This window comes from Pezoporus flaviventris, unplaced genomic scaffold (assembly GCF_033815535.1).
Source record: "Pezoporus flaviventris isolate CSIRO_AGI_PZ_B2104156 unplaced genomic scaffold, CSIRO_AGI_Pfla_v1 ptg000021l, whole genome shotgun sequence".
In the NCBI taxonomy this organism is placed as follows: domain Eukaryota; kingdom Metazoa; phylum Chordata; class Aves; order Psittaciformes; family Psittacidae; genus Pezoporus; species Pezoporus flaviventris.
This window is the reverse complement of record NW_026892569.1, coordinates 10,312,053-10,335,793: the sequence shown is the minus strand read 5'-3', so window position 1 is coordinate 10,335,793 and position 23,741 is coordinate 10,312,053. Positions and strand designations below refer to the sequence as shown.

At 55.5% G+C, this 23,741-nt stretch overlaps 4 protein-coding genes across 5 annotated transcripts in view; 3 read left to right on the top strand and 1 right to left on the bottom strand.

Annotated features, from left to right (window-relative positions):
* IFT122 (intraflagellar transport 122) overlaps positions 1 to 23,741 on the top strand; it is a 429,684-nt gene that overhangs the window by 33,011 nt on the left and 372,932 nt on the right. The window lies entirely within an intron of this gene.
* Positions 1,319 to 5,330, top strand: RHO (rhodopsin). Its single transcript, XM_061455975.1, has 5 exons — positions 1,319 to 2,500; positions 3,353 to 3,521; positions 3,615 to 3,780; positions 4,011 to 4,250; positions 4,618 to 5,330. The coding sequence occupies exons 1-5, from the start codon at positions 2,140 to 2,142 to the stop codon at positions 4,735 to 4,737; spliced, it is 1,056 nt and encodes a 351-aa protein (XP_061311959.1). The 5' UTR covers positions 1,319 to 2,139; the 3' UTR covers positions 4,738 to 5,330.
* LOC133270736 (histone H1.8) lies at positions 7,420 to 9,134 on the top strand. The gene is made up of 5 exons (XM_061456216.1): positions 7,420 to 7,720; positions 7,857 to 8,140; positions 8,275 to 8,407; positions 8,496 to 8,554; positions 8,626 to 9,134. The coding sequence occupies exons 1-5, from the start codon at positions 7,705 to 7,707 to the stop codon at positions 9,001 to 9,003; spliced, it is 870 nt and encodes a 289-aa protein (XP_061312200.1). The 5' UTR covers positions 7,420 to 7,704; the 3' UTR covers positions 9,004 to 9,134.
* The window catches only part of PLXND1 (plexin D1), a 74,704-nt gene continuing 63,297 nt past the window's right edge, over positions 12,335 to 23,741 (bottom strand). The window contains exons 28-36 of the mRNA XM_061455989.1: positions 23,480 to 23,583; positions 22,490 to 22,553; positions 21,835 to 21,869; positions 20,534 to 20,638; positions 19,596 to 19,759; positions 18,036 to 18,183; positions 15,560 to 15,700; positions 14,733 to 14,807; positions 12,335 to 14,172 (exon numbers count right to left, since the gene is read on the bottom strand). Coding sequence (XP_061311973.1) covers positions 14,056 to 14,172; positions 14,733 to 14,807; positions 15,560 to 15,700; positions 18,036 to 18,183; positions 19,596 to 19,759; positions 20,534 to 20,638; positions 21,835 to 21,869; positions 22,490 to 22,553; positions 23,480 to 23,583 — 953 coding nt within the window. The 3' untranslated portion in view covers positions 12,335 to 14,055. The remainder of the gene's footprint in view (positions 14,173 to 14,732; positions 14,808 to 15,559; positions 15,701 to 18,035; positions 18,184 to 19,595; positions 19,760 to 20,533; positions 20,639 to 21,834; positions 21,870 to 22,489; positions 22,554 to 23,479; positions 23,584 to 23,741) is intronic.

Sequence of the window (23,741 nt, the reverse complement as noted above, 5' to 3'; positions counted from 1 at the left end):
AGGGCCATTGCTCTTCACTGCCCCTCTGCTCCTCAGTGACGCACAGCACTAAGCACCCAGTGGCAGCTGCTGACCTCGGCAGTGGCTTATTGCATCAGAGCTTAAGGTAGCACATTTGTGCACTGGAAGATAAACCTTTAATCCTTCTTGTAGGCCAAGGTGGGGTGCAAACAGCTGCACTTGCAGTACCCTGGTGGCACTCTCTGGCCTTGGCAACAAGTGTGAAAAGTTAACTGAGAGGACAAGTGGGGGGTGTTTTCACGTAACATAAAGGAAGACCTTTGGGTCTGCCCAGAGTGATCGTGACCTGCCTTGGCTGCAGCCAGGCAGGTCTTCTGTTGTCCATGGGGCCAGCACTTCAGTTCCTTCAGACCTTCCCCACTTGGAGTGAAGGTTTCCAACTTGGTTTCTTCCTTAAAGAGAGGACAGTGCTTGGTGCTTTGTTCCTTTAAACCTTCTGCATGTGCTAACCTAACCCACAGGGAACACGGTAAAACTAAGCCAGGACTGAAGGAAATCTGTTCAGGCCAAGAGGACACGAGCTTCTGCCCACCTCATGCCCGTGAGCTCCAGCAGCTCCAGCACATCCTCCTGTGCTGGATGCAGCACTCACAGCCTCCAGTCAGCTTTGTTGTGTTCCTGCTGTATGTGTCCCACTGCCTCTGAAACACAAAGAGAAGATAATGTGGGACTCAATCACTGGTTGGCGCAAAGAACGTCTCAAGCACGGTCAAGTGCATTGAGTGGGGAGGCAGAGAGACGTGGAGGACACGGGATGCTCTGATGAGTGCTTCCCCTGTGGGATTTGGTGATCCTGGAAGGTTCTGGAAAGACCAAAGATTTTTGTCAAGGGGCGAATGAAGTTGAGTGTGGCTTCAGCCCAAAACCTCCCTTCAGTGCCCTTGTCCAGCAGCTGTCTCAGCACTGGTGCAGAATGATGCCTATCCAGGACAGATGGACTAGGTTACCTATTTGTTGTTACCAATGTAAGTGGCAAGACCCAAACCACGTGCAAAGCCAGTCTCAGAAGGTTGGTACCGCTGGAAATCTGCCAACGGGGTCAGTGCTTCACTCTGGTGTTCCAACCTCCCCAGCCAAATCCTGCAGCAGAAAAAGACGTGGCTGCGAGCACATGGAAGCAGGGTTGGTGATGCTCATGCTGCCTGAGAGCTGCCTTCTGCAGCCTCCCGCAGGGAATGGCAGTTCTGGTGGGGATGGTTTCCCATGGGGACTCTGGAGAGTCACTGACCCACTTCTCTTGTAAGAAGGGGACACCCCTCTGTCACTGGTGGAGCCCACCACAGCGCCGCGCCCTGCCCTGCCCAGCCACCATCTGCAACCCCCAAACCCACAGTTGTGGGGTTTTGAACCTCAAACTTCTCTCCTGTTAGTGGGGGATGGAAAGGAGCTTCTACTTGTTGGAGAGACCTGAAAGCTCAGCCCAGGAGCCAAGATAAGGATTCCCATCTGCCTTGTCATCCCCTGGCAACCTGATGGTGATGCATCCCAACCCCAGCACCTCCCTGTGGGGAAACTGAGGCATTTAATATGGATGGGCAGTGCACACGAATGCCAGTGGAGGGTGGGCTGAAGGCCTTGGGGTTGAGGGTGGCACATGTCCTCCTGGGCAATGGCAGCATTGAGCTGTGGATGTCCAGCTCTGGATCATGGGGTGCAAGGACTCCCATGGGGGCCGGGCCCACCCCAAACCCTTGCTCCCAGGGGAGCACAGCTGTGCTGAGGAGCGAGGCTCCGTGAGTGGAGCTGCTGCCCGGTTTGGGCCCCCCCAAACGAAAGCTGTGGTGCAGAGCTACCCCTGTATATGCCCATGAACCATGGTCCCCAACAATGGCAGTGTAGGCCGGAGACAGGTGTCCCCTTAATACCCTCCCAGAAAAGCCAATTACCCCGCATGATTATGATTAATAATTCTGTAAGCCCCGATCGCGCTGACTCCGGCACCCGCAGCTTACCCCAGGGGGCACTTTATAAGAGGTGCCCGCGGGGGTGAGCGCCGCCGCTTCTCCCCAGGGTGACTGCGAAGGCTGAGAGGTGGCGGGAGCCCCACTCGAGAGGTGAACCCCCTGCGCAGCACCGAACCCCTGAGGAAGAGCACGAGGCACCCCCCGAGCCGCAGCCATGAACGGGACCGAAGGCCAAGACTTCTACGTGCCTATGTCCAACAAGACCGGGGTAGTGCGGAGCCCCTTCGAATACCCCCAGTACTACCTGGCTGAGCCCTGGAAGTTCTCGGCACTGGCTGCCTACATGTTCATGCTGATCCTGCTTGGCTTCCCTATCAACTTCCTCACGCTGTACGTCACCATACAGCACAAGAAGCTCCGGACACCTCTAAACTACATCCTCCTGAACCTGGCAGTCGCCGACCTCTTCATGGTCTTTGGTGGCTTCACGACCACCATGTACACTTCGATGAATGGGTACTTTGTCTTTGGAGTAACGGGGTGCTACATCGAAGGCTTCTTTGCCACGCTGGGTGGTAAGTTTCCCAGATACCAAAACATCTCCTGCTAGAAATGGCCCCGGATTTTAGGAGGGGGAGGGAAGGCACCCAGATGTTCTCGGGAACACAGGATTTAGGGTGGGAAGTGAAGAAAGTGACAAATGGCACTTTTTTTTTTTACCATATTTTGGTAGCCAGCTGCTCAGTACCCAGAGAACAACAGCTCAGCAATGAAAAGCAACCAACCGGCAGCAGATTCAGCAGTCGCTGGATTTGCACATCTCTCTGGCTTGCTTTCTGACTTGAGAGGTGACAGATTTGTTCTTCCTGTTTTGTGGAGCTGAGTCTGCCATGGGCTCTGCTGCCATGCGTGGTGGTGCAGGCTGGCAAAGCTGCCTCTCCCCCCCCTGTGCCAGCCAGGCCTGGACTGAAGCAGATGTTAAATAAAAACTGTGTCTAAAAATGTTCTCCTCCATTCAGCTCTGGCTTCAGCCATAGCCTAAAGTGGTTCTGGTTTGGTCCTTGGGGCACAAGTTTCCTGGGAAGCTTTGAGGGAAAATCCTGGGATGATGGGCACTTGCTGTATCTCGGAGTGAGACCGTAGGCTTGCAAGTGCTGTCTGGGATGTGTGGTAGGATCTAGCCATAAAATACCACAGCAAAGTGGTTACTGTGGTTAAGCGGTGCAGCAAGGAGGTGTCTTCTCATGCCTTCCTACTGCATCTGGGCTTGGCCTCAGTTCATTCCTCTTTCCCAGCCATTGGCGGACGTTTACCTGCTGCCAGGAGTCTTCCTTGGGAACAACAGCCCAAGGGGGCCTCGTGCTGCAATCAGTGTTTCTGCTGCTGCTCCAAGCCCCCGTGTCCTTGTCCCTCTCTCCCTGGCGCAGGTGAAATCGCTCTCTGGTCGCTGGTTGTCCTGGCCATCGAAAGATACGTGGTGGTCTGCAAGCCCATGAGCAACTTCCGCTTCGGGGAGAACCACGCCATCATGGGCGTTGCCTTCTCCTGGATCATGGCGCTGGCGTGCGCCGCTCCCCCGCTGTTCGGCTGGTCCAGGTACGGGCAGCAGGGCCGCGGCTGTGGGAACCTGGTGCCGGCTCGGCCACACTCCACTGGGTGCTGACCTGCCCCGCTCTCCTCTCCTCGCAGGTACATCCCCGAGGGCATGCAGTGCTCGTGTGGGATTGACTATTACACCCTGAAGCCAGAGATCAACAACGAATCTTTCGTCATCTACATGTTTGTGGTTCACTTCATGATCCCGCTGATGATCATTTTCTTCTGCTATGGGAACCTGGTTTGCACTGTCAAGGAGGTGGGTACCTGCCAGTAGTGGGGTTCAGGGCCACCCTGTGCCGAGTGCTGGGAGGGGGCCCGCTCCAGGCTGGTGACAGAAAGGAGCCTTGGTGCCAGACTGGCTGTCCACAAAGGGGGAAACATCAGATGCCAGATGTGCAGCTCAACCACCCCAAGCCCTGACCCCATGTCCTGGGCTGGCACAGCATCCCCCAGCTCCATCATGTTTTCCTTCCCTCCTGCCCACAGGCTGCTGCCCAGCAGCAGGAGTCTGCCACCACCCAGAAGGCAGAGAAGGAAGTGACCCGCATGGTCATCATCATGGTCATCGCCTTCCTGATATGCTGGGTCCCCTACGCCAGTGTCGCTTTCTACATCTTCACCAACCAGGGGTCAGACTTTGGGCCCATCTTCATGACCATCCCGGCTTTCTTTGCCAAGAGCTCCTCCATCTACAACCCTGTGATTTACATTGTCATGAACAAACAGGTAACCGGCCAGGAGCCAGGCAACCTCCCTTCTTGTGTCTCACTTTGCAACAGCTTGCAGAGAGTTTCGGCACCTTGAGGTGCCCGTGGGCCAGGAAGGGGGGTTGTTTCCAGGTGATCTTGTTCCAGCATGCTGGAGGGGAACTGGGCAGCCCAGTATTGCACGGATCTCATGGCCCCTTCCACCTGAAACGAGCCAGGCACTGTGTCACGGGAGCAGCTGGGGCTGTGTGCAGGCTGGCCTGGAGCAGCAGGCAGGGCAGGCAGCGGGGAAGGACACTCCACTAGCGTGGGGGCTTCCAAACTCTGGGCTCGGGGGCAGCTTCGCGGTGCCCGCCTGCCTCACCCCGGGCTTCCCTCTCTTCCAGTTCCGTAACTGCATGATCACAACCCTGTGCTGCGGCAAGAACCCGCTGGGCGACGAGGACACGTCTGCGGGCAAGACAGAGACCTCCTCCGTCTCCACCAGCCAGGTCTCCCCCGCGTAGGCCCCGCGGCGCTGCCGGTCCTCGGGGTGCGCGTCGCCGCCTCGGGAGCACGAACCTGCCCCCGCCACCGCCCGTCCCCGCTGCACCGCTGCGGGCCCTGCGGGTGGGCTCCTCTCTCCTGCACTAGGAACCCTGGGCACAAGGCTGTAAATGTGTACACACGTTTTGTAATTAAAATGCAAAGGCTTTAGCTCCGCTGCCGTAAATCCGCCTTTCTGTTCACTCGCTGAGCGCTCGCGCCCTGCTCCGAGGGCAGACCCCGGCTCCGACGCCTGCGGTGCACGGCCCGAGCTGCCCTCGCCTCCCCGGTCCCACCGTGACGGCCCGGCCGGTGCTGCCCAGCCGCTCGGCCCCGCTGCCCGCGGCAGGTTCGGCTGCTGCGAGGTGCCCCCAGCCCTGCCCGGTGCTCCCCGCTCCAGCCCTGCCCCACCTCCAGCATGGCAGGAGCCCTGCGAGGCTCCGTCACCCCGCAGCCGGGACAGGGCACGGTGCGGTGCAATCGGGCCCCTCCATGCCGCAGAGGTGATGGCTCAGGATCCTGCCCAGCAAGCGGGCAGCACGGAGGGGTCCTGCCGGCACAGTACAGCACAGCACAGCACGGCACAGCATAGCACGGCACGGCACAGCCACGTGTGTCTGCAGCCAGATGTGCCCGGGAGGGCTCTGTGCTTGCTCCTGCAGGCGCCCCGCGCAGCCAACGCGCCCGGTGTCGGCACCCTGGGCACATCCCTGCTGGGTGTCCCCAGCAGAGCCCTCCCCTGGTCCCACCGCTCCTCCGCGGGCACCCTGGCCCGCGCCGCGCTCCTCCCGCTCCGCCGCGCGCAGTTTGGCACCAGCCCAAGTAGGAGGTTTTGGGCAGTGCTTGTGCTTTTGAGGATCCACGGGCGCGTCGCTAAGCTTCCCTCCGCGCTGTAGCAGCAAGACATGGGAGCATATGGCTCAGAGATGTCGACATATGTTTTGAGCACTACAAGATGGCATTCTGCAATTGTAGCAGTGTTCTTCATTTTTATTTTTAGCTCAGTTACACAAATAAGATGTTTTTCTCGCTGTTCAGTGTTATCAACATTTGAAACTATTTTTGTACATTATTATCCTCTCTGATTTCTAATCCTATGCAGCTTTGCAAGGTCTAATACGGAACATATAGAGCCCATGCAAGTTAAACCTTTAATAAAGAGCAATTTGCAAGTACAATTCTCTCATTATTTTTTTTTATCGATACTTCTGCATATTCAGTGAAATCTAAAGATTAGAGGTTTATGAATAATTCAGTGTTTAGGCTGATGCCTGATTCATGTACCTCAAATCTGGGAGCTGGTTTTGGAGGGAAGAGGAGGAAGGATTGGGTGTTTGTTTGCTGTCCATGAGGCAATGCTGGCACCTTGGCTTTCTCACTGCCACAGGACCAGCCCCAGCACATGGCCCGGCTCCAGGCCTGTGGGTTATCGCGCCACAGCATGCCCAGCCCTACGACTGCTGCTGCTGCTGCTGGCAGGGGCAAGCTAGGGTTTGGAATCCCCCTGTCAGCCCAAGCCAGTGCTGGAAACTTCATGGAGCTGCCAGAGAGGTGATGGCCAGATGCAGGAGGAGGAGATGGTTGGGGATGCTCCCAGCCCTGCACGGCACCAGCCCCTGCAGCCCTCCTGTGTCCCCACCAGCCCCTTCCTGGGAAATTTGGAAATGGACTGGAAATGAAGCAGCGAACATGCTGGACAGGGGAGCTGGGCCCTGGGTGCCTCTCCCAGCTCCTTGCTCCCGCTGGCACTTCAGTCCCCTGCCAGGATCTGGTCGCTGCGCTCAGCGGGTGGGTGAAGACCTTGGCAAAGGTCCTTCTGGGCAGTGCTTTGCATGTACATTTGCACAGTAACACGTCCACAAGGCAGGCCATGACCAGGCCAGTGTCACCTAATCCCAGCTTGCAGCTCTCCCCCATGATGGAAGCCCCGTGACTCTTGCATAAAGAAGGGACTGACGCGGCGCTGTGAAGGACCACAGCGGTCCCCAAGGTGGGGACATGGGCACTGTTCCTGCACCAAAGTGCAATTGGTGAATTACTCAGGCTCACCTTGAGAGCACCACAAGTATCCTGCCTCGCTGGAACAGCAGGGAAAGTGTCCATGGGATCACAGGACGACTTCTTTTCAATGTTGTCATGACACAGAAGTGCCCTGGGTGCCTTGGGGACCCTGAACAGCCAAGGGCTCAGCTCATACCTGGCCCATGTTGTCTGTGGCTGCGGGTGGCTGCTGTGCCAGGACCCGGCATGGAGGGAACGTGGAGGGACATGGAGGGGCTGCCCCTCTGTGGGGCTGGGGGTGTTCTCCCCTAAGCACAATGGGATTTGGCAGCCAAAGGCAAGTGAGGTGCTGGTGGTGAGCGCACCCCTGCCTGGGGCTCTGTGCAGGCGTTGCTCCTCCTGCATTCACTGGCCAGCAAAGCAGCTCGCTGTTTTCCTCCTCTCATCTGTGGGACTGTTTCCCCCGTCCCCTGTTCTCAGGCTCCCCGGCAGTGCAGCACCCTGCTTCCCCAGGTGAAGGGAGCCAGCACGTCACAGCAGCGCACTGGGAACAGGTCCTGCATGGGACCCAGCTGCTTCCCCATTCACCCCACAGTGAGTGCCATCAGCAAGCTCCAATCCCAGCTCCTCACCACCCTCCAAGCAGCATGTAGGCCCCTTTGCCCTGTGTGCTCGGGGTCATCACCCCATGACCCTCCGTCTCCTGCCCTTCCCCAAACCCTCTACTCAGACAGGGCCCTGCTCCCCTTGGCCCCTTGCAGAGCTTTGCAGAGGGCTCTCAGCCACCTGCCAACCGCAGTAATTAGCAGCTCATGAACAGCACCTGCAGGCAGGGTGCTGCTCTGATAAATTAGCTGGGAGTGAACGGGGTAAGCCCCTGAGCAAGGGTAGAGGTGTTGTCAGTGGAGCTGCCTGAGAACAGGGTCTTCGGGCTGGTGTGTGCTGCCATGGAGCATCAGCTGGGTAAGGGGTTTGTAGGCTGCTGCGGGGTCCTGGTGGGGCTGGGGCTCTGCTCAGGCTCTGGTGGCTGTGAGACAGCTCCTGGGGGGCTTTGCAGCCCTCGGGGTCCAGGTCCCATGTGGTGTCTCTCTCCCTGCAGACAAAGCTGCTGGCACAGCCCAGCTCCCAGGTTTACTGGCCCAGCGCCGGAGGACTCCGCACCCCTCAACCATGCAGATGATCATCGAGGCACTGCAGGCCAAGGACAGCAACAAGGGTGCCTCTGTCCCAGCCATCACGAAGTTCATCCTTGCCAAGTACCCCACCGTGGATCCCACCCGCCTCAAGTACTGGGTGAAGGTGACGCTGAGCAACGGTCTGAGCCGTGGGGACCTGGTGCGGCCCCGCAACTCCACTGCCACAGGGGCTGCTGGCACCTTCATGGTGAGTAGGGGAATGCTGGTCCTACTGCAGTGGGGCTGAGGCCTTCAGGGTGAGCAGGGGGATGCTGGCCCCACTGCACTGGGGCTGGGGCTGCGGTGGACACCAGCCCTACTTCACCCCTCTCTCACCCCCAGTTAGCCCCCAAGATGCTCAAGCAGAAGAAGCTGCCAGGCCAGGAGGATCCTGACACAGGAGAGCTCTCTAAGCCAGCCCAGCCTGGGGCTAGCCAGCTTGGCCGGGCCCCCGTGGCAGGTGTGCGGCAGCAAGGTAAAGGGCTGGTGGTGCCACAAGACCCTGGGGTGCCCCAGCCCCAGGAGGGGCTCCTGCCTGGGCTCATCCTCTGCCCATCCCGCAGGGGCTGTGGAGGAAAAGCTGACGGAGGCCAAGCAGAAGTCGAGGACGAAGGCCATGGAGGTGAGCATGGTGTGGGGTGGGTGTGTGGGGGGGCTGGTGGCAGTAGCTGGAGGTGCTCTCTCCTCCCCAAGGACCCCCCACTGGCAGCAGCCAAGCCCAGGAGTGATGGAACGAAGCCCCCACGAGCTGTCGGCCGCCCTCGGGGCCCTGGCAAGGGGCGTTCAGGGCCCTCCACGGCTCCAGATGCTGAGGAGGCAGGAGGGGACAGAGGCGCCAGCTCTGCGGGTGCCAGGGCAAAGCGGCCACGGAAGACCCCAGTGGGAAAGAGCAAGAGGAAGGCACCCGAGGGAGCCCAGCCAGGAGCACCGGAGGGGCCCCAGCCAGAAGGGACCAAGGTGAAGGGGACTGAAGGCAAGGTGAGGAAGCCTCGGGTGAAGACAGGAGCAGGCCAGGGGCAGGCCAGCCTGAAGAAGGCAGCGGCCCTCCCAGAGGGCAAGAAGGCCCCATAGTGTGTCCTGGACAGCCCCTCTTCCATAGGAACCCAGCTGGGGTCAGGCCCTTGGGGTCTGTGTTGGGTTTATTCCCAGGATAGGTTTTAACTCTCTGTTAATGCCCTGTTAATAAAGTTGCTTCATTGCCATCATAGCGTGCCTGCTGCCCTGCTCGTGGGATTCTGCTGCTGCACTCCCATCTCCTGGCCTCGTCCCATGTGGCACTGTGCTGCCTGCTCTCCATGTCCCCTGCTCTGGGCTGCAGCGCCAGGGAGCGTTGCGTGCTGTGTGTGTGCAGGCTGGTGGTGAGCCCCACGGTGGGTAACGGCCTACGTGGGGGCTCTGGGACCCACAGGACACAGCACAGCGGCACCTGGGGCACTGTGGAGCTCAGGCATGGCCATGGTGGGTGCCCAGCTCTCTGTCCTCCTGCCTGCCCTTGTGCTAATGCCTGGCTGAGCTGGGATTACAGGAGTGCAGCAGGTCCAGGTCCATGCCATGGGCAAGGGTCCCCAGTATGGGGGCAGCTGCTGGTGCTCTAACCATGGTATGAGGAAGGTAGAAGTGGTTTAGGGCTCAAAAAAAAGGAGTTTGGGATGTCTGCTGAGGACTGCAGCATTGCTTGTGCTCTTGTTACCTATCTGTGGCACAGTTCCCACCTCTAAACCTGTCTTACTGGCTCCTGAAGATCAACATAGCAGCATTTTCATTTAATAGCTTCAAGTGCCTGAATTTCTCTTGCCCTGCATGGAGCAGAGCCTTTCTGAAGGTCAGCCTGATAATGAAAAGGGTTATAGTCCTCCTGGGCAGGAGTAAATCAGTGGAAGTAAAACTCTCTTCCTAAAGAGGATTTTGCTAATCTTCAGCTGGCCTTGCCAATGCCCTCCAAGGCTCCTGGCCTTGCTCTGGGGCTTAAGCAAGAGCTGAGCAAACTAACTTCTCTTTAAACTTCAGCCTTGGCCGTGTTGATCCGTCTTTAATGGAGCTGAAACTCTCGTCGTGCCCGGGGCAGGGGGGAAGATGCTGCAGCAGTAATGGAGCAGAGCTCCCCTGCCCCTCTGGTGTGGGTCAGCCTCGCCAGGCACTGATCCCTGCATGGAAACGTCCCGTAAGGGAGCTGTGTCCACTCACCAGGCTCTTGGTGTGAAACACCAGGTGCTTGCTTTGGCAGAGGCCAAACCATTTAATGGCTGGATTTAGCTTCAGCTTTAGCTTCAAGAATCAGCTTTCTAGTGGGAAAGGAAAATCCCTCTGGTGTCTGGAAAGAGCAGCTTTTACTGGGGGAGGTGGAAAAGAGAGGATTTGGAAATACCACAGTTATTAGGACCTATGGGGTGGTGTCATGGTGCTGAACCTAGAAACTTTGAGGGGTGGTGCTGGTGCAGAACAGGCACCTGGGCTCCCTGGGGCTGCGAAAAGGCAGAGTCTTGAGGGCTGACAGCACTTGACAGAGCTGAGGGTGCCTGACCCTGGGCACTGCTGCAGTGTCACTGAGCTCTGTGTGCGTGGTCATGGGCACTGCTGCGGTGTCACTGGGCTCTGTGTGTGGTCATGGGCGCTGCTGCGGTGTCACTGGGCTCTGTGTGTGTGGTCATGGGCACTGCTGCAGTGTTACTGGGCTCTGTGTGTGGTCATGGGCGCTGCTGCGGTGTCACTGGGCTCTTTGTGCGTGGTCATGGGTGCTGCTGTGGTGTCACTGGGCTCTGTGTGCGTGGTCATGGGCGCTGCTGCGGTGTCACTGGGCTTTGTGCGTGGTCATGGGCGCTGCTGCGGTGTCACTGGGCTCTGTGTGTGGTCATGGGCGCTGCTGCGGTGTCACTGGGCTCTGTGTGCCTGGTCATGGGCGCTGCTGCGGTGTCACTGGGCTCTGTGTGTGTGGTCATGGGCACTGCTGCGGTGTCACTGGGCTCTGTGTGCGTGGTCATGGGCGCTGCTGCGGTGTCACTGGGCTCTGTGTGTGTGGTCATGGGCGCTGCTGCGGTGTCACTGGGCTCTGTGTGTGGTCATGGGCGCTGCTGCGGTGTCACTGGGCTCTGTGTGTGGTCATGGGCGCTGCTGCGGTGTCACTGGGCTCTGTGTGTGGTCATGGGCACTGCTGCGGTGTCACTGAGCTCTGTGTGCCTGGTCATGGGCGCTGCTGCGGTGTCACTGGGCTCTGTGTGTGTGGTCATGGGCACTGCTGCAGTGTTACTGGGCTCTGTGTGCGTGGTCATGGGCGCTGCTGCGGTGTCACTGGGCTCTTTGTGCGTGGTCATGGGCGCTGCTGCGGTGTCACTGGGCTCTTTGTGCGTGGTCATGGGCGCTGCTGCGGTGTCACTGGGCTCTTTGTGCGTGGTCATGGGCACTGCTGTGGTGCTACTGGGCTCTGTGTGAGTTCAGGTGTCGGCTGTGTCCTTATGTGGCTCTCTGTGTTCTGGTGGGAGCTGAGGCACTGGGCAGCAGGAGCTGCAATGTGCTCTGCAGGCAGTCAGGGCTCTGCAGGGCAGAGGGGCTAAACCCTACCTCTTGTGGAAGCAAGCTGGTTATCAGTTTGCACGGTACATCTTGGACATGCAAAGCTCACTGCACACACCCCGGCTGGTGTCTTCCCCGATGTTGTATATCCTCTGCATGCTCAGGGGCAGGAACATCACTAGGCAGGTTTCAGCACCTTGTTTTATTACAAAGATAGGCTTTTCCAAGAGTCTGCCACTTCCACTACACAGCAGGTAAGGGCACTACACCCACAACACGTGCCAAAGTTTAAAAACATGTTACAAAGGGCTCGGGGTTCAAGGCAACACTACAAACCCTCAAGCTTCTGCCCTGGAAAAGTTGTTCCTTTACATTGGTTGTAGCAACTACTTTTTCCTATTTTTTTTTCTTTTTTTTTGCTTTGGAAAAAAATTAAATAATAAAGCAATAGCCCCAGCACACGGCCCACTCACATCACCCGGAGGCAAACCACACTGTCAGCTCCCCCCGTATCCTGTCCTTGCAACAGCATGGGGCTATCGCTCCATGACCCCTTCCCCACCTGCAGCCAAGCTCAACGTTCTCTGCTACCCTGGTGCTCCTGGCCCTCCCCTCCCCCGGTGCTGGGCCTGCCTGTGTCTCTGGCAGCTATTCACAGTTTCTAAAAGGAAAATAAATTCAAGGTTTTTTTTTTGTTTTTTTTTCTGTGTGAAATCACTTTCAAAATAAAATGTAGCCCAGCTACATTCTTAGAGTTTCTATTCTGAAGCCACATCCTCAGCAAAGACATTGAAACCTCCACAGTGTATGCACTTTTTCTGTAGTTCTCTTAAAAAAACCTCTGTTCTCCCCCTTCCCCCCCCCCCCCCTTTAGCATACTGAATAAAGTCTATCCTTTGTTTTAAAATAGATATCTATATACACACACACAGTTCTGGTGTTCCAATTCCTGACAACTGTGGCATTACTGGGAGTGATGGGATAGAGGCCACCTGTCCATGGCAGTGAGTCACCCAGGAGGAGTTTGGTGGACCAAAGTCATCTAAGACCAGGTTGCATCCTCACCAGCTGATGGGTAGCGGAGGCTCACCTTAGACTCTGCCTGGAGTGAGGTAGTAACTTTAAATGTTCTATTTGGCAGTTTGGAAACGCGGTGGCTACGTCTGGGTTATCTTTCATGGGCAGGTTGCCTCTGCCTGCATGCAAACGCTGGCTTCATGTGGCGTTTGCTGTGGTCCAGCCTCTACCGCGGGGCCTCTGCAACGCTGGAGGAGACCAGAGAGGTCACTGCTCCCCTGGCTGCAGAAAAGATGGTGTTACCTGCAGGAAGGAGAACGGGCCACCAAGATGGGGGCTCTGCCCCGGCGCGGGTGCTGCAGGACAGCAGTGAAGTGTCTGGGTTTTGGACAAGCTCTGTCTGCTCGGTGGGACCCTGCCTGCTGGCCCCAGTATAAGTGTGGGTCACCTTCCACCTTTGTTTGCAGTGTGGGGTGCTGGAGCTGCTGTGCTGCCCTCCTGAGCATCATGCTGTCAGGGGTGGGTCCAGTCCATTTACCTTTATCAGCCAAAAAAAAGACTGGACACGAAGCAGAACTGCACTGTCTTTGCTGCTCTCAGATCTCAGCCATGGCTGGCTGGCTCTGAAGCAAGCAGAACAAGCTGCTTCAGGAAGACACCTCAGTAGCACTGACCAGGGATGATCGCAGGGAGATGCTGGAGCACATGGGGCAGAGGGGGGAAGGTGCTACCTTGTATTCTGCCCTGTGTGTGGCTCAAGCCCACTCACGGAGGGTGTCAGCAGGAGCTGACCCCTTTTGTCGTGATACTACCCAGCTCTAGCTCACTGTGCACGCAGGTCGGGGAACCTGGGGAAGGGGGAACAGCCCTTCCGACACTGTCTAAACATGGAACATGCTCCATAACAGCTGTCTCCATTAGGGGATAAAGTGCTTTCACCATGCCCCAGCTACTTGGGAAGCAGCTGCTTTGTCTTAGTCCCGAGTTCCCCATGTTGCCCAAGTCTCCAATGGAGGAGTGGTTATGTTTACACATACAGTACAAAAATTAAAAGGCACAAAAATACACAGAATGCAGCAGATAGTGATCAGCTGACAGAGTCCCTGGTGATGGAAAAACAAGGATGTCGGAGGGATGGTGTAGTAGGGAGCGCAGGCGTTGCTCTGATGGCCTTTGCTGTCTCTGCTCCCTGAGGTTACCCTTCTGCTTTGTGTAATTGTTATGGCTTCTGCAGCCCCATCTCTGTCCTGAGGAACCACAAACAGGGATGCAGGGAACCGTTGACCGTTCAGGTGCTGATCAGAGGGAAATGGTGAACTGAGCTTGCCACAAGGGTCACGTCTCCATTTCTGGCTGGCAACAGCAAATAAATCATGGGTGCCACAGTGCAGACCAGAGGGGGTTTGAGCTGCTCGGAAAGGTGTCTCGTGGCTTCTTGTTGGGTGAGGAGCCCTTCAGCCGTGGGCCAGGCCCACCCCCATTGCAAGGCTGGTTTGAGAATGGCCCTTGCGGAGGCGATCCACAGCGTATCCGCGGCTGAAGGCAGGTTCCCTACGGCACTGCGCTGCGGAGAAGGTCACTTCCAGGGCTGCAGTTGGCCTAGGCTTCGCTGCAGCACTCATAGATGTTATCTTCCATGAGCGCAATCACTTGCTCAAACTTGTGCTGGAGCTGGGTGCGCTTTGTTGTGGGGTTGGTGTCTAGGGCAGCCACGATCTGCAGGAGACACGGACAGGAGGGTGCTGAGACCATGTGGGCAGAACCTGCAGAACCCCAGTGCCAGCTGGACCCCGAATGAGAAGAGCCCACAGCCCCGGCACCCTCTGGCTCTCTAGGGCAGAGCCAAGTCCCTGAGCAAGGGGTGGGAGAGAAACCAAAATCCACTGCGACAGTAAAGCCCATGGTGTGGAGCCAGCCCGTGGTGCAGGGGGTCGGGAGCAGCCAGGGCCGGGGATGGGAAGTTATTCAAGTGTGGACTGCATCAGCGTGCTCTGCCCTCCAGAAAGCATCTGCGAGTCTACACATCAGGACCCTGCTGCAGTCCAGCCCAGCCACACGCTGTTAAACCAGCCAGGAATAGCTGGATTTCTCTTTCAGGAAGGCGTCAGCCAAAGGCTAGGAGGCAGGTGCATCTGTGTGTGCATGGGATTATGCCAGAAACAGTAATCCCTTTGCAGTGGGGCTGGATGCAGGCGTCTGGCCACTTAGTTAACACACACCACTTTGGTGGTCCCTCCACGGGTACGCCGGGGCCGAGTGTGGCTGAACCTGCTTACCTGGGAGCGGTAGCGCTTGGCGTATTTGTAGATCTCGGCCATGGCGACGTTGGTGTTGAATTCATTTCGGTATTTCTTTATAAAGACAGAACAAAGAGGGGAGGAGCATTAATGTGATGCAGCAAGTGAGTTCAAGCCCCATCAGCAGGCATTAGCTAAATTCAAAGAAGGTTTTTGTCTGGGTATTTTTGTTGCATTGATGTAACCAGACTTTTGATTTACCCCTTTAGGGAAATGCATTTCCTCACAACAGAAATGATCTCAGTCTTTCTAAAGCCAGCCTTAGAGCCCACGCTCCACAGCTCAGTTTACCTGTCTGTGCTCAAAGCCATTTCAACGGGTAGGGCAGCACAACAGCCGGGCAGAGGAATGCCAAGGGAGAAACCTGCTCGTGCCTGAGGCTGAAGTGCCACAGGAGATGGATTGATTCCAAGGAAGCCATAGCCCATCATTGGCAGGCCGTGGATCTGGAGCACGCTGCCGGCATTCCGCATGCGGATGCTGCCAGCAGGGCCCTGGGACTGTGCCGGCCCTGGCAGTTGGTGCCTGTGGGCAGCTGGCCGGGGCTGTGGGACTGCAGGGATCCTGTTCCAAGCTTCCTGACTCTCTGGCACTGAATTTTGCTCTCAGCTCCCAGTGGTGCCAAAGCTAGTTCAGTTCAAGCTAACTCGTGGGTGTTTACTGCAGCTCTGGCAGTAACTGAAGATGCTTGGAATTAGGTCAGATGAAGTTTGTGCATGGAAGTTTGAGGCAAAATACTCTTTGTTGCTTGCTCCTTGCAGCACTTAAACAGTTGCTGGAGGCAGCCTGCGCGCCCCATGCCTTACCCGCGACTCCTCGGCCAGGTGAGCGTTCATCTCCTGCTCGCTGAGCGGCGGCATGTCGTGGATTTGCTTGTAGTATCGCTGCACTATCTTCCTGTACTCGGGGATCTCCTTGGCATACAGCAGTTTATTGGTCGGGGAGTCCTAGTGCAAGGGCGAGATACTGAAATCAGACACTGTTGTTCCTGGCTGAACACTTCCTATCCTGTTTGTCTGGCTCATCGGATGCGGACTTCAGCTACAGCTGCTTTCAGGAAACAGCTATGTCTTTGGTCCTGGCTTTACACAGGCAGGAGTGTGGTGGGATGGCACCAAAGCACAACACAGCTAATGACAGAGGCGCTTCCTCAAACACATCAAGGTGCTGCAGACAGGTACCCCCAACCCGTGGAGCCACAGCACTGTCCCCCAGCCCTTCTTCCTAGCATGAGCTCGGCGTTTGTTAGCTGTACTGCCAGTGAAGGTGGTCTATGTGATGATGTTTTAATTGGCAGAAAGGGCAAGCTAAAAAGTATGCACAAGGTCAGGCGGGATGGCCTGCTGCCAGGTAATGTTCTGCAGATGAGTGCAGCACAACTGTGTTAGATAAAACACTTGTGCTCTGTGGCTCTGCCTGTGGAAATTGGTAACAAGGGAAGGGTTTCTGCATGCATTTACTGGGTCTCTTGAGCAGCCAGGCCAGCTTGATGTAAACTGAAGAACAAAGCTCTCTTACAAGCTGAACTTTGTCAGTTGAAATGTTGCTCTTGGATTTTTCATGTAGCTTTGATTTATTTTGCATTGGCTAACCCAGCCTGCCTGGCCTATATTGAGTGCACATAAAGTAATTAACAGCAAATACTGAGTTCTCTTGATTAATGTCAGCTTGGACAAAGCAGTCTTAACCTCCCAGCCACACAATTGGGTTGTACCAGTGAAGGCACAACCCCTCTTGTGCTCCCCTCAGCCACGAGCGTGAATGATTTTAACCTCAAGGCAATCCTGCCCCGCTGACGTCACTACCCGGGAATGAACTTGGCTGACTGGCCCAGTGCTGCGTCCCAAAGGGAAACAGCCCCTGGCTCAGGGGCACAGAAGGGAGTGAGATCACCGTGTCCCACTGCCCTGACATGGGATGCGGGACTGCTCCTGATGCTCTGGCAGGTGGAGAGGGGAGGGAGGACCTTGGGAGGAGACAAGCTCAGCAGAGGAGGCAGCATTTCAGCTGTATCGGGCAGTAAATAAGGAAGCCCGGGGTAACTGCAATCTGCTGCCGCAATATGTAGCTTGGCTGATGCTGCAGGGGAAATGGGAAATGGGCACCAGGCTGTGGCACCAGATCCCACAGCAGTTTATTTTCAAACCCAATGACAAGGCAATGCAGGAATACAGCCAAGCTACAGAGCCTGCTCACTACATAGTTCTTTTTCTTCCCCTTGGAAACACAAAAAATCCCCCCATGCTGCCTCTTGTTTAAGTTAGTTTTTAATTTGTGTCTGATTCGTCTGTATTACGGAGATGTGTACTGGTTTATTAACTGCTTGTGCACTGCAGATGTGTGAGTCCGAGCCTGCTCTCACATTTGCAGTATCAAGAGCAACATGCTGAACCCAGGGGAAGAATCCAGCCTGGAAAGCATTCAGCGATACACTGCGTGTGCATGCGAGCTGATTTTTATGCTGAGGATTTATTCTTCCCACATTACTCAACAATTCCTTCAGTTATGCTATTGTATCCCCGAAAACTGTTTCCATCTGCTGTCTGACTCGGGCTGACCCCTCTTCCCCTCACCCACGGCCTGACAAGGACAAATTGGAGGTGTTTCGTAACCCACCAGAAAAAAACCCCAAACCCAAACAAAGAAAGAATCAAGTGCTCATTAGATCTTCCTGCAGCGTCAGCCCGGAGCGAAGGCTTCCTGCTGCCCTCAGCAGCGCCTGCCTCCTGCCCCCCTCTGTAGGGTCCCCTCGACGTCACACCCTGCACCGCCGGCCCCTGGGGGGGCACGGGGGGGATGTACAGCACTTCCTAATAAAACTTATTTATGTCAGGAAGTTTCAAACGTCAACACCGCGCTTGGCTGAGCCGGTGGGAGAGCAGTGGGAGAGCAGAACATCCCACACAGGATGGTGCATGGGATCCCGGTGGTGGGAGAGGAGACCTGGCCCGTGCAGCCTCGCATGTGCTCAGGGCAGGTTTGGCTTCCTAGAGCCAGCCCGCTGGGCTCTGCCAGCCTGGGGTGGGCAGCGTGGGATGGAGACAGCAGTGCCTGTCAAGTGCTTCCCAGTGCTGAAGCATGGTGTGAACTAAAGTGGAGTGAGAGGGAGAACCCACCCCTGGAGACAGCCAAAACTCAACTGCACGAACCTGAGCAAGGGTCTCTCTACCATCCCTACTGCTGCGGGAGGCTGAGCTGGGAGACCCGACAGTCCCTTCCCACCCACACTGGTGTGTGTCCTGCCTGCCCGCACAGGAGCCACACGTGCTCTCGGGACAGTACCTTGCCCAGCTGCAGGTCGGACAGGGAGCAGGCATCAATGAAAGCCTGGGCTATCACAGAGAGACAGGCATCGATGTGGTCTGTCTTGTCAATGTCGAAGACGAACTGGGGGTTCTTCAGGATGTTGACCCAAAACCTCAGAGGTAGGCTGCGAAGGAAACAAGTCAGGAACACACACCAGGTGAATAGTTGTCCTCCAGAGGGAGAGGGGAGGAAATGCAGGAAAGATGATGATCGAAAGTGAATAGCAAAGAGAAAAAAGAATGAGGAGCTGGGTTCTGCTATTTAATCACATCCTGGTAGCATATGGCCCATTGCCTAACATGAGGGGCAGGCACAGGTCTTCTCCCTCAAGAGACATCTCTTCAGGCTGAAGCACGTGGCACAGGAAGGAACCTCCAAGTCCAGGCTGTCCAGGGGTGCACAGCACCTCGTTCCTTCAGCAGCTGTTGGTGCCCAGGCAGGGTATGGGCAGGTTTGCCTTCACGGGGCTGCTGGAGCAGGTTTCCCCACTCCCTGATTTCTGTAGCAATGGTGTCAGCTCCTTTCAGTCTTCCCTGAGAGTAACCATCACCTGGTTCTGATGGCAAGCCTTGCCCACAAAACGCATTTCCTGTGCCTCTTTTTCTGCTGACCCATAATTTTCTCCTCCAACTATTTCACAGCTCACTTGGCCACAGTTTCAGGGTACTGCTTGCCCTTCCTATCATTCCTCCTCAGCAGCTGAGGAGTGAAAGCCACTGTAAGTCTCTGCTCTCCTGGCAACTAAAGGTAATGAAGGGCAGGCAAAGCTGTAGCTCGGTGCTTGTGTCTGTGTGCCTGCTATCCCAGCCAGACTTGGTTTTAATGTTCACGTTAGGCTGGAAACAGTCACTGTCCCTGCAGCCCCAGAGGCACTTAGACTCTCCGGACACTCCCTCCAGGCTCCCAGCTCTTCCAGTTAAATCTTCTGGTTTCCTCCTGCTCCAATCCCCCTCCCCTTCGGGTCCCCCATCCCATTCCTGGTGCTCATCACATCCCTCAGCACTGCTCCCGGCTGCAGAGCTCCAGCATGCTACTGCCACAGCGCAAGTGCAAGTGAATGCCCTGGGGTCTCAGCTTGGTTACAGAGACAAAGATGCCCCGAGGGCTGAAGAGCCAGAGAGTAAATGAAAAGGAGCCAAACCTGCTGGTTTTAGAATCTCCATGGTGCTTTAAGGCCTGACGTGGTTTTGTCTCAGATCTCCACTGCTCAGAGCTAACACCAGTGCTGTCTCCCATTGTTCATTCCCTCTCCTGTTTTCCCTTTAATTGTTTGTATTAGTGTGCCAGTTTGCCCTTTAGTTGCCTATGCCTCCTCTTCCAGATCACTTTTCCCCTGAGCTCTGTGGTCAAAGCTCTCCAAGCCTGTGTTTGGCCTCATCTTTCACCACCCCCTCCGCCCCTCTCCTGCTTTCCAAGTCCCTCTTCTACTTTTAGCAACCTAGTGATTAGGACACCAAGGCTTTGTAGCTGCTGCTCTGGAGAGATGGAAGGAAGGAAGGAAGGAAGGAAAGAAAGAAGAGATTTCCTCCTCCAAACCTGTTGGTCTTCCAGATGTGCATAGTGTCAGGGTCTGTGATCCCTCTTTTCTCTGCTTGCTCCTCTAGGAAGTCAAAGAAGTACTTCACAGCCACTGGTGGTTTATCGTCTCGGATGCTCAGAATGGCTTTGAACAAGTCATCCAGGAACTTCTGCAGCGTGCCCTGCGGGACAAGCACCCTATGGAGCCTGGGGAAAGCACCCGAGCCCGGGAAGCAGCAGGAGGGGCTGCGACTGCTGTGCACAAGGGGAAATCCTTTTCTCATTTATCCAACTGGCAGCAGAGAAGGAGGATTCCGAAGGAGGGAGGGAAAGGTTTATTTGTGCATAGCGATATAATTAGCTTGCATTTGGGTTTAATTTCTTTTGGCATCGAGATTTTCTTTCTTACTGCTAGGATCTCACATCTGCGATTGTTCTGCACAGTAAATACAAAGAAGACTAGAAACTGCTGGCCATTCTTGTGATCTCTGCTCCAGTGAAGCATCATGCTGGGATTAAAGATGGGCTGGGAGCCCAACTGTTGGAGCTGAGCACTCGCAGAGAGTGGGGAAGTTCAAATCTGAATTAAGATCGCACAGACATTCCCCTGCTCCCAAAGCTGAGCATCTCCATCTCCTTTCCCAGCAGGATTCCTCACTGCGGAAAGGGGCTCAGACCTAAACAGCGCATCACGAGCCTGGAAGCGGTCAGCATCCCTTCCATGTGCACAGACCCCAGACCAGCCTGGGGAGGTCATGGGGGGCTTCCCACAGTACTGCTGCTCTGAGGATGAGCTGGAAAGCTGGAGGGAGCTCAAGGAGCCAGCAGTGCCTGGCAGCCCCACTGACCATGCTCCAGCATCCACTGCCCCTGTGGAGCAACCAGCCCCACTGCACTCCCTCCCTAGAGCAGGCCTCTGGCTCCAAACAGACTGAGCCAGGGCATCCATCTCCTACCTTTGTGGAGAGCAGCCTGGTCAGGTAGATCTCGGGGAGGACTTTCTTCCTATGGCTCTGCCTGTGGGACTTCTTATGTTCAACCGACTCATCAGTTGGGAGAACCTGGTCCGATATAAAACACATGTTCAGAGTGCTCCTCTGTGGAAGTGTCACACTGGATTTTCATTTAAGTATAGAATTTCAACTACATATAAAATTCAATTAAGAAGCAGTTACTGTGTTGTAAATATACCCTTATATGGCTTTAAAAAAGTGATCCATTATACCCCTTTTTCTGATGTTTCTCTTGCACTTTTTATTGCCTCGCTCAAGCTAGACAAAGAAAATGAAACAATCAATCTCACTTTGCACGTTAGTCTGCTGGCCTTCCTGCTCCCAGGTCGCTGCAATTTGGGCTCCCAGAAGCAATGCACAAGGCTTCTGCAGAAAGCAGCTTTTCTTAGGTTTGGGAAAAGCGCAAGAACCATCAGGCAGTATTCCCACCCTCGCCTTTTTGAAAACAAAACCAAATATTCCACTGGGCAGGTCAGTCAGTTACTGCTCTGTAATGACCTAGCAAGCCATTTAAGGCCATCTTGGCATCGTTTCACATGTGCACATTTGGTTTCCCGTTCCTTCTCCCCCCTTGCTGAGTGCACATGTGTGTGCATGCGCTGTATATTTGCACTCCATCCCAGCATGGAAACTTTGGCAGCAAAAAAAAACCCATCAGGCTATGAGGTATTCTTGCTCTTCATAACACTTTTTGCACAGCAGCTTTTAGCATCGTTCAGCACTTGGTCCTTCAGCACGGAGCACAGCCAGGAACTCATCAATCTCCTGGCCTGGGGAAGCCAGTGCCGTGCCAGGGGCTCCCGGTAGATGCTTTGACCAGGGCTGTGTGGGATGCTACTGGCAGCTCCAGAGCTCTCGGTGGCTGTTGACAGCTACAGCACAGGCACAACACCGGTTGTGCCGTCCTGGTGGTTTTATTCTGTCCCATAGTTCTGAAGCTTGTCTACAGATAACCTTTCTGCACCTCTTTGAGCCCCTCTAAAGAAAACTAACAAGCCCTGATCCAGCTTGTTCCTCACATCTGATGTTCCAGCCCACAGAGATGAATTGTGTTAATATCAGTGAGGCTGAGAAGATTTTCTCCTCTTTCATCACATATGCTGAAAAAACAGGACCCACAGACTTCAGTGCAGGAGAGCCTGACTGGTCACCTCTTTGCCCCCAGCACTTCCCAGGCTGCTGCCTTCCAGGGGGACATCTCCCCAGCAGCCAGCCTGGCAGCAGAGGACAACCTCTCTACTCACCAAGTGGAAGTATTTCTCCGTGTCCAGATCCTTCACTGTGAAGAAGAGAGAAACAAAGCAGCTCAGCCAAGGGCACCAAAGCTTAAATGCGCTTCCACAGATACCCTCTGCATCAGGAGGTGTTTCCCTATTCCCAAGAGCCCCAGCACTGAGCTGGCATTCCCATCCCAAGTGACTTCAGCATTTTTCTTTGGTTTGGGATTGTTTATTACCTTCTGAGGCACGTGGCGAGTACCTCGGGAAGTCCTTTGAGGAGGACTTGAGGTCTTCCACGGGGTGTTTTAAGAGAGATGCAGGAGGGCACAAGAGCAGGATGAGCACAGGGGCAAGCCTGCATCATCCTTCCCTGCGATGCCCCACTGCACCCCACAGTGCCCCACAACCCCATGTGTCCAGGACTGTCTCCCAGCCTTGGCAACAGGGCAGCTCCAGCCCGAGCAGCTCCTCGCTCTAGCGAGGTTCCACTGCAGGGATGGGCTCTGTGCAGGTGGCCTGGAGGTGGGGGTCAAAACTCCTTGTTCATGTGATGTTTTGTCTCCCATGGTCCAGACAAGGACCCAGCTCTCAGCACCCCTGGCCAGAGACACCCCTCCTCTAAAGCTACAAGTGTTCCTGCCTGGTCACCAGCAACAGGGGAAGAGCAGTGAGACATTACCTCTGCTCAGTGTAGTGTCCTTCTTGTCCGACAAACTCATGGCCAGTGATGCCCCTTCAGGGATCTGCAGAGGAAGGGAAGAGCAGATGTTGATGATGGGGCCTTAATGGTGCCTCGCAGGGAGCTGGGTACAGCCCCAGGGAGATTTTCAGAGCTGGGGGACACTGGTGCAGCTCCTGCTCTGCCACAAACACCCTTGTGCCTGCCCTGGCCCTTCCCCCAAGATATATCTTTGGATGTTGACACCAAGTAGCTCAGGACGAGGGAGTGCGATGCTGTGCAGATGCTGTTTGCTTCTCACTCAAAGGGCAGAAGGAACCTGGTGCTGCCAGGACCCATGGGCTGGTGACACCTTCCAGTGCCGTGGCTCCGGCTCTGGTGCAGTGTGGCACTGTGCCAGCAGTGGGGCTCTGAGCGTGGCTACTACCCTGATAATCATATTAATAAGTACCCAGCTCCGGTTTGATTTTCCATGCACTGTTACAGACCAGGGAGTATTATGCTCCCAGGAGTAACAGGGAATACAGAAATCATACCCGATTTGCTGGTTTCATTTAATTTCAAAAGGAAAAATGGTCAAGAAAACAGTTTGCTTTGCCACGTTTCTGCACGTTTTTGGCCTCTGCTCCTCGATGCCTCCTTGGCCCCTGCTCTTAGGGCACACAGAGACAATTGTGCCAGTGACTTCAGCAGGAGCACAGATCAAGAGCAGAGTGGTACTAATCAGCCAAGCTGGTGGCCGCTGGGAATAGGGGCTTTTCCCCCTCCTGTTTCTGTTGTCAGGAATAACTTGTTTTGCATGAAGAGGGTTTAATTAGTTTCAGTGTGTTGCAATATTAACAAGCTTCTCGCCAGGGCAGATGTCTATTCCCTGGAAGCTCTCGTGGAGCTATGGCAACCTCCCTGCCTGCTCCTGATGATCCTGTTTTGGGAGGGGGAACCGCAGTTTGCCCCCAAGTCCAGTCAGGCCCTGCTTCCCAGCAGATTTACCTTGTAATGTGCTAGTGTGTTGAGTTTCTTCCTGCCATCCTCCACCACCGAAGTGTCATCAAGGTCCCGCAGGATGTAGCTGTCGGTGCTGGTGGCGAACCACTCTGAGCACAGAGAAGGGGGAAGTGAGACACCAGCCCGAAGGAGGCACATGCCTTTGTTTGGAAGGAGTTGGCCTCTGGGCAGACAAATGACAGGTCTGAATCTATGGTCAGACAGGAGCCCATGGGCTCAGTTATGGCTGCTTATGGAGAGACATGTA

Coding starts and splice junctions, on each gene's coding strand:
- RHO (XM_061455975.1), top strand. CDS start 2,140: ATGAACGGGACCGAAGGCCAAGACTTCTACGTGCCTATGTCCAACAAG. Junction 2,501..3,352: donor CTTCTTTGCCACGCTGGGTG/GTAAGTTTCCCA, acceptor TCCCTGGCGCAG/GTGAAATCGCTCTCTGGTCG. Junction 3,522..3,614: donor CCGCTGTTCGGCTGGTCCAG/GTACGGGCAGCA, acceptor CTCTCCTCGCAG/GTACATCCCCGAGGGCATGC.
- LOC133270736 (XM_061456216.1), top strand. Junction 8,141..8,274: donor GGGCTGCTGGCACCTTCATG/GTGAGTAGGGGA, acceptor TCTCACCCCCAG/TTAGCCCCCAAGATGCTCAA. Junction 8,555..8,625: donor CGAGGACGAAGGCCATGGAG/GTGAGCATGGTG, acceptor CTCCTCCCCAAG/GACCCCCCACTGGCAGCAGC.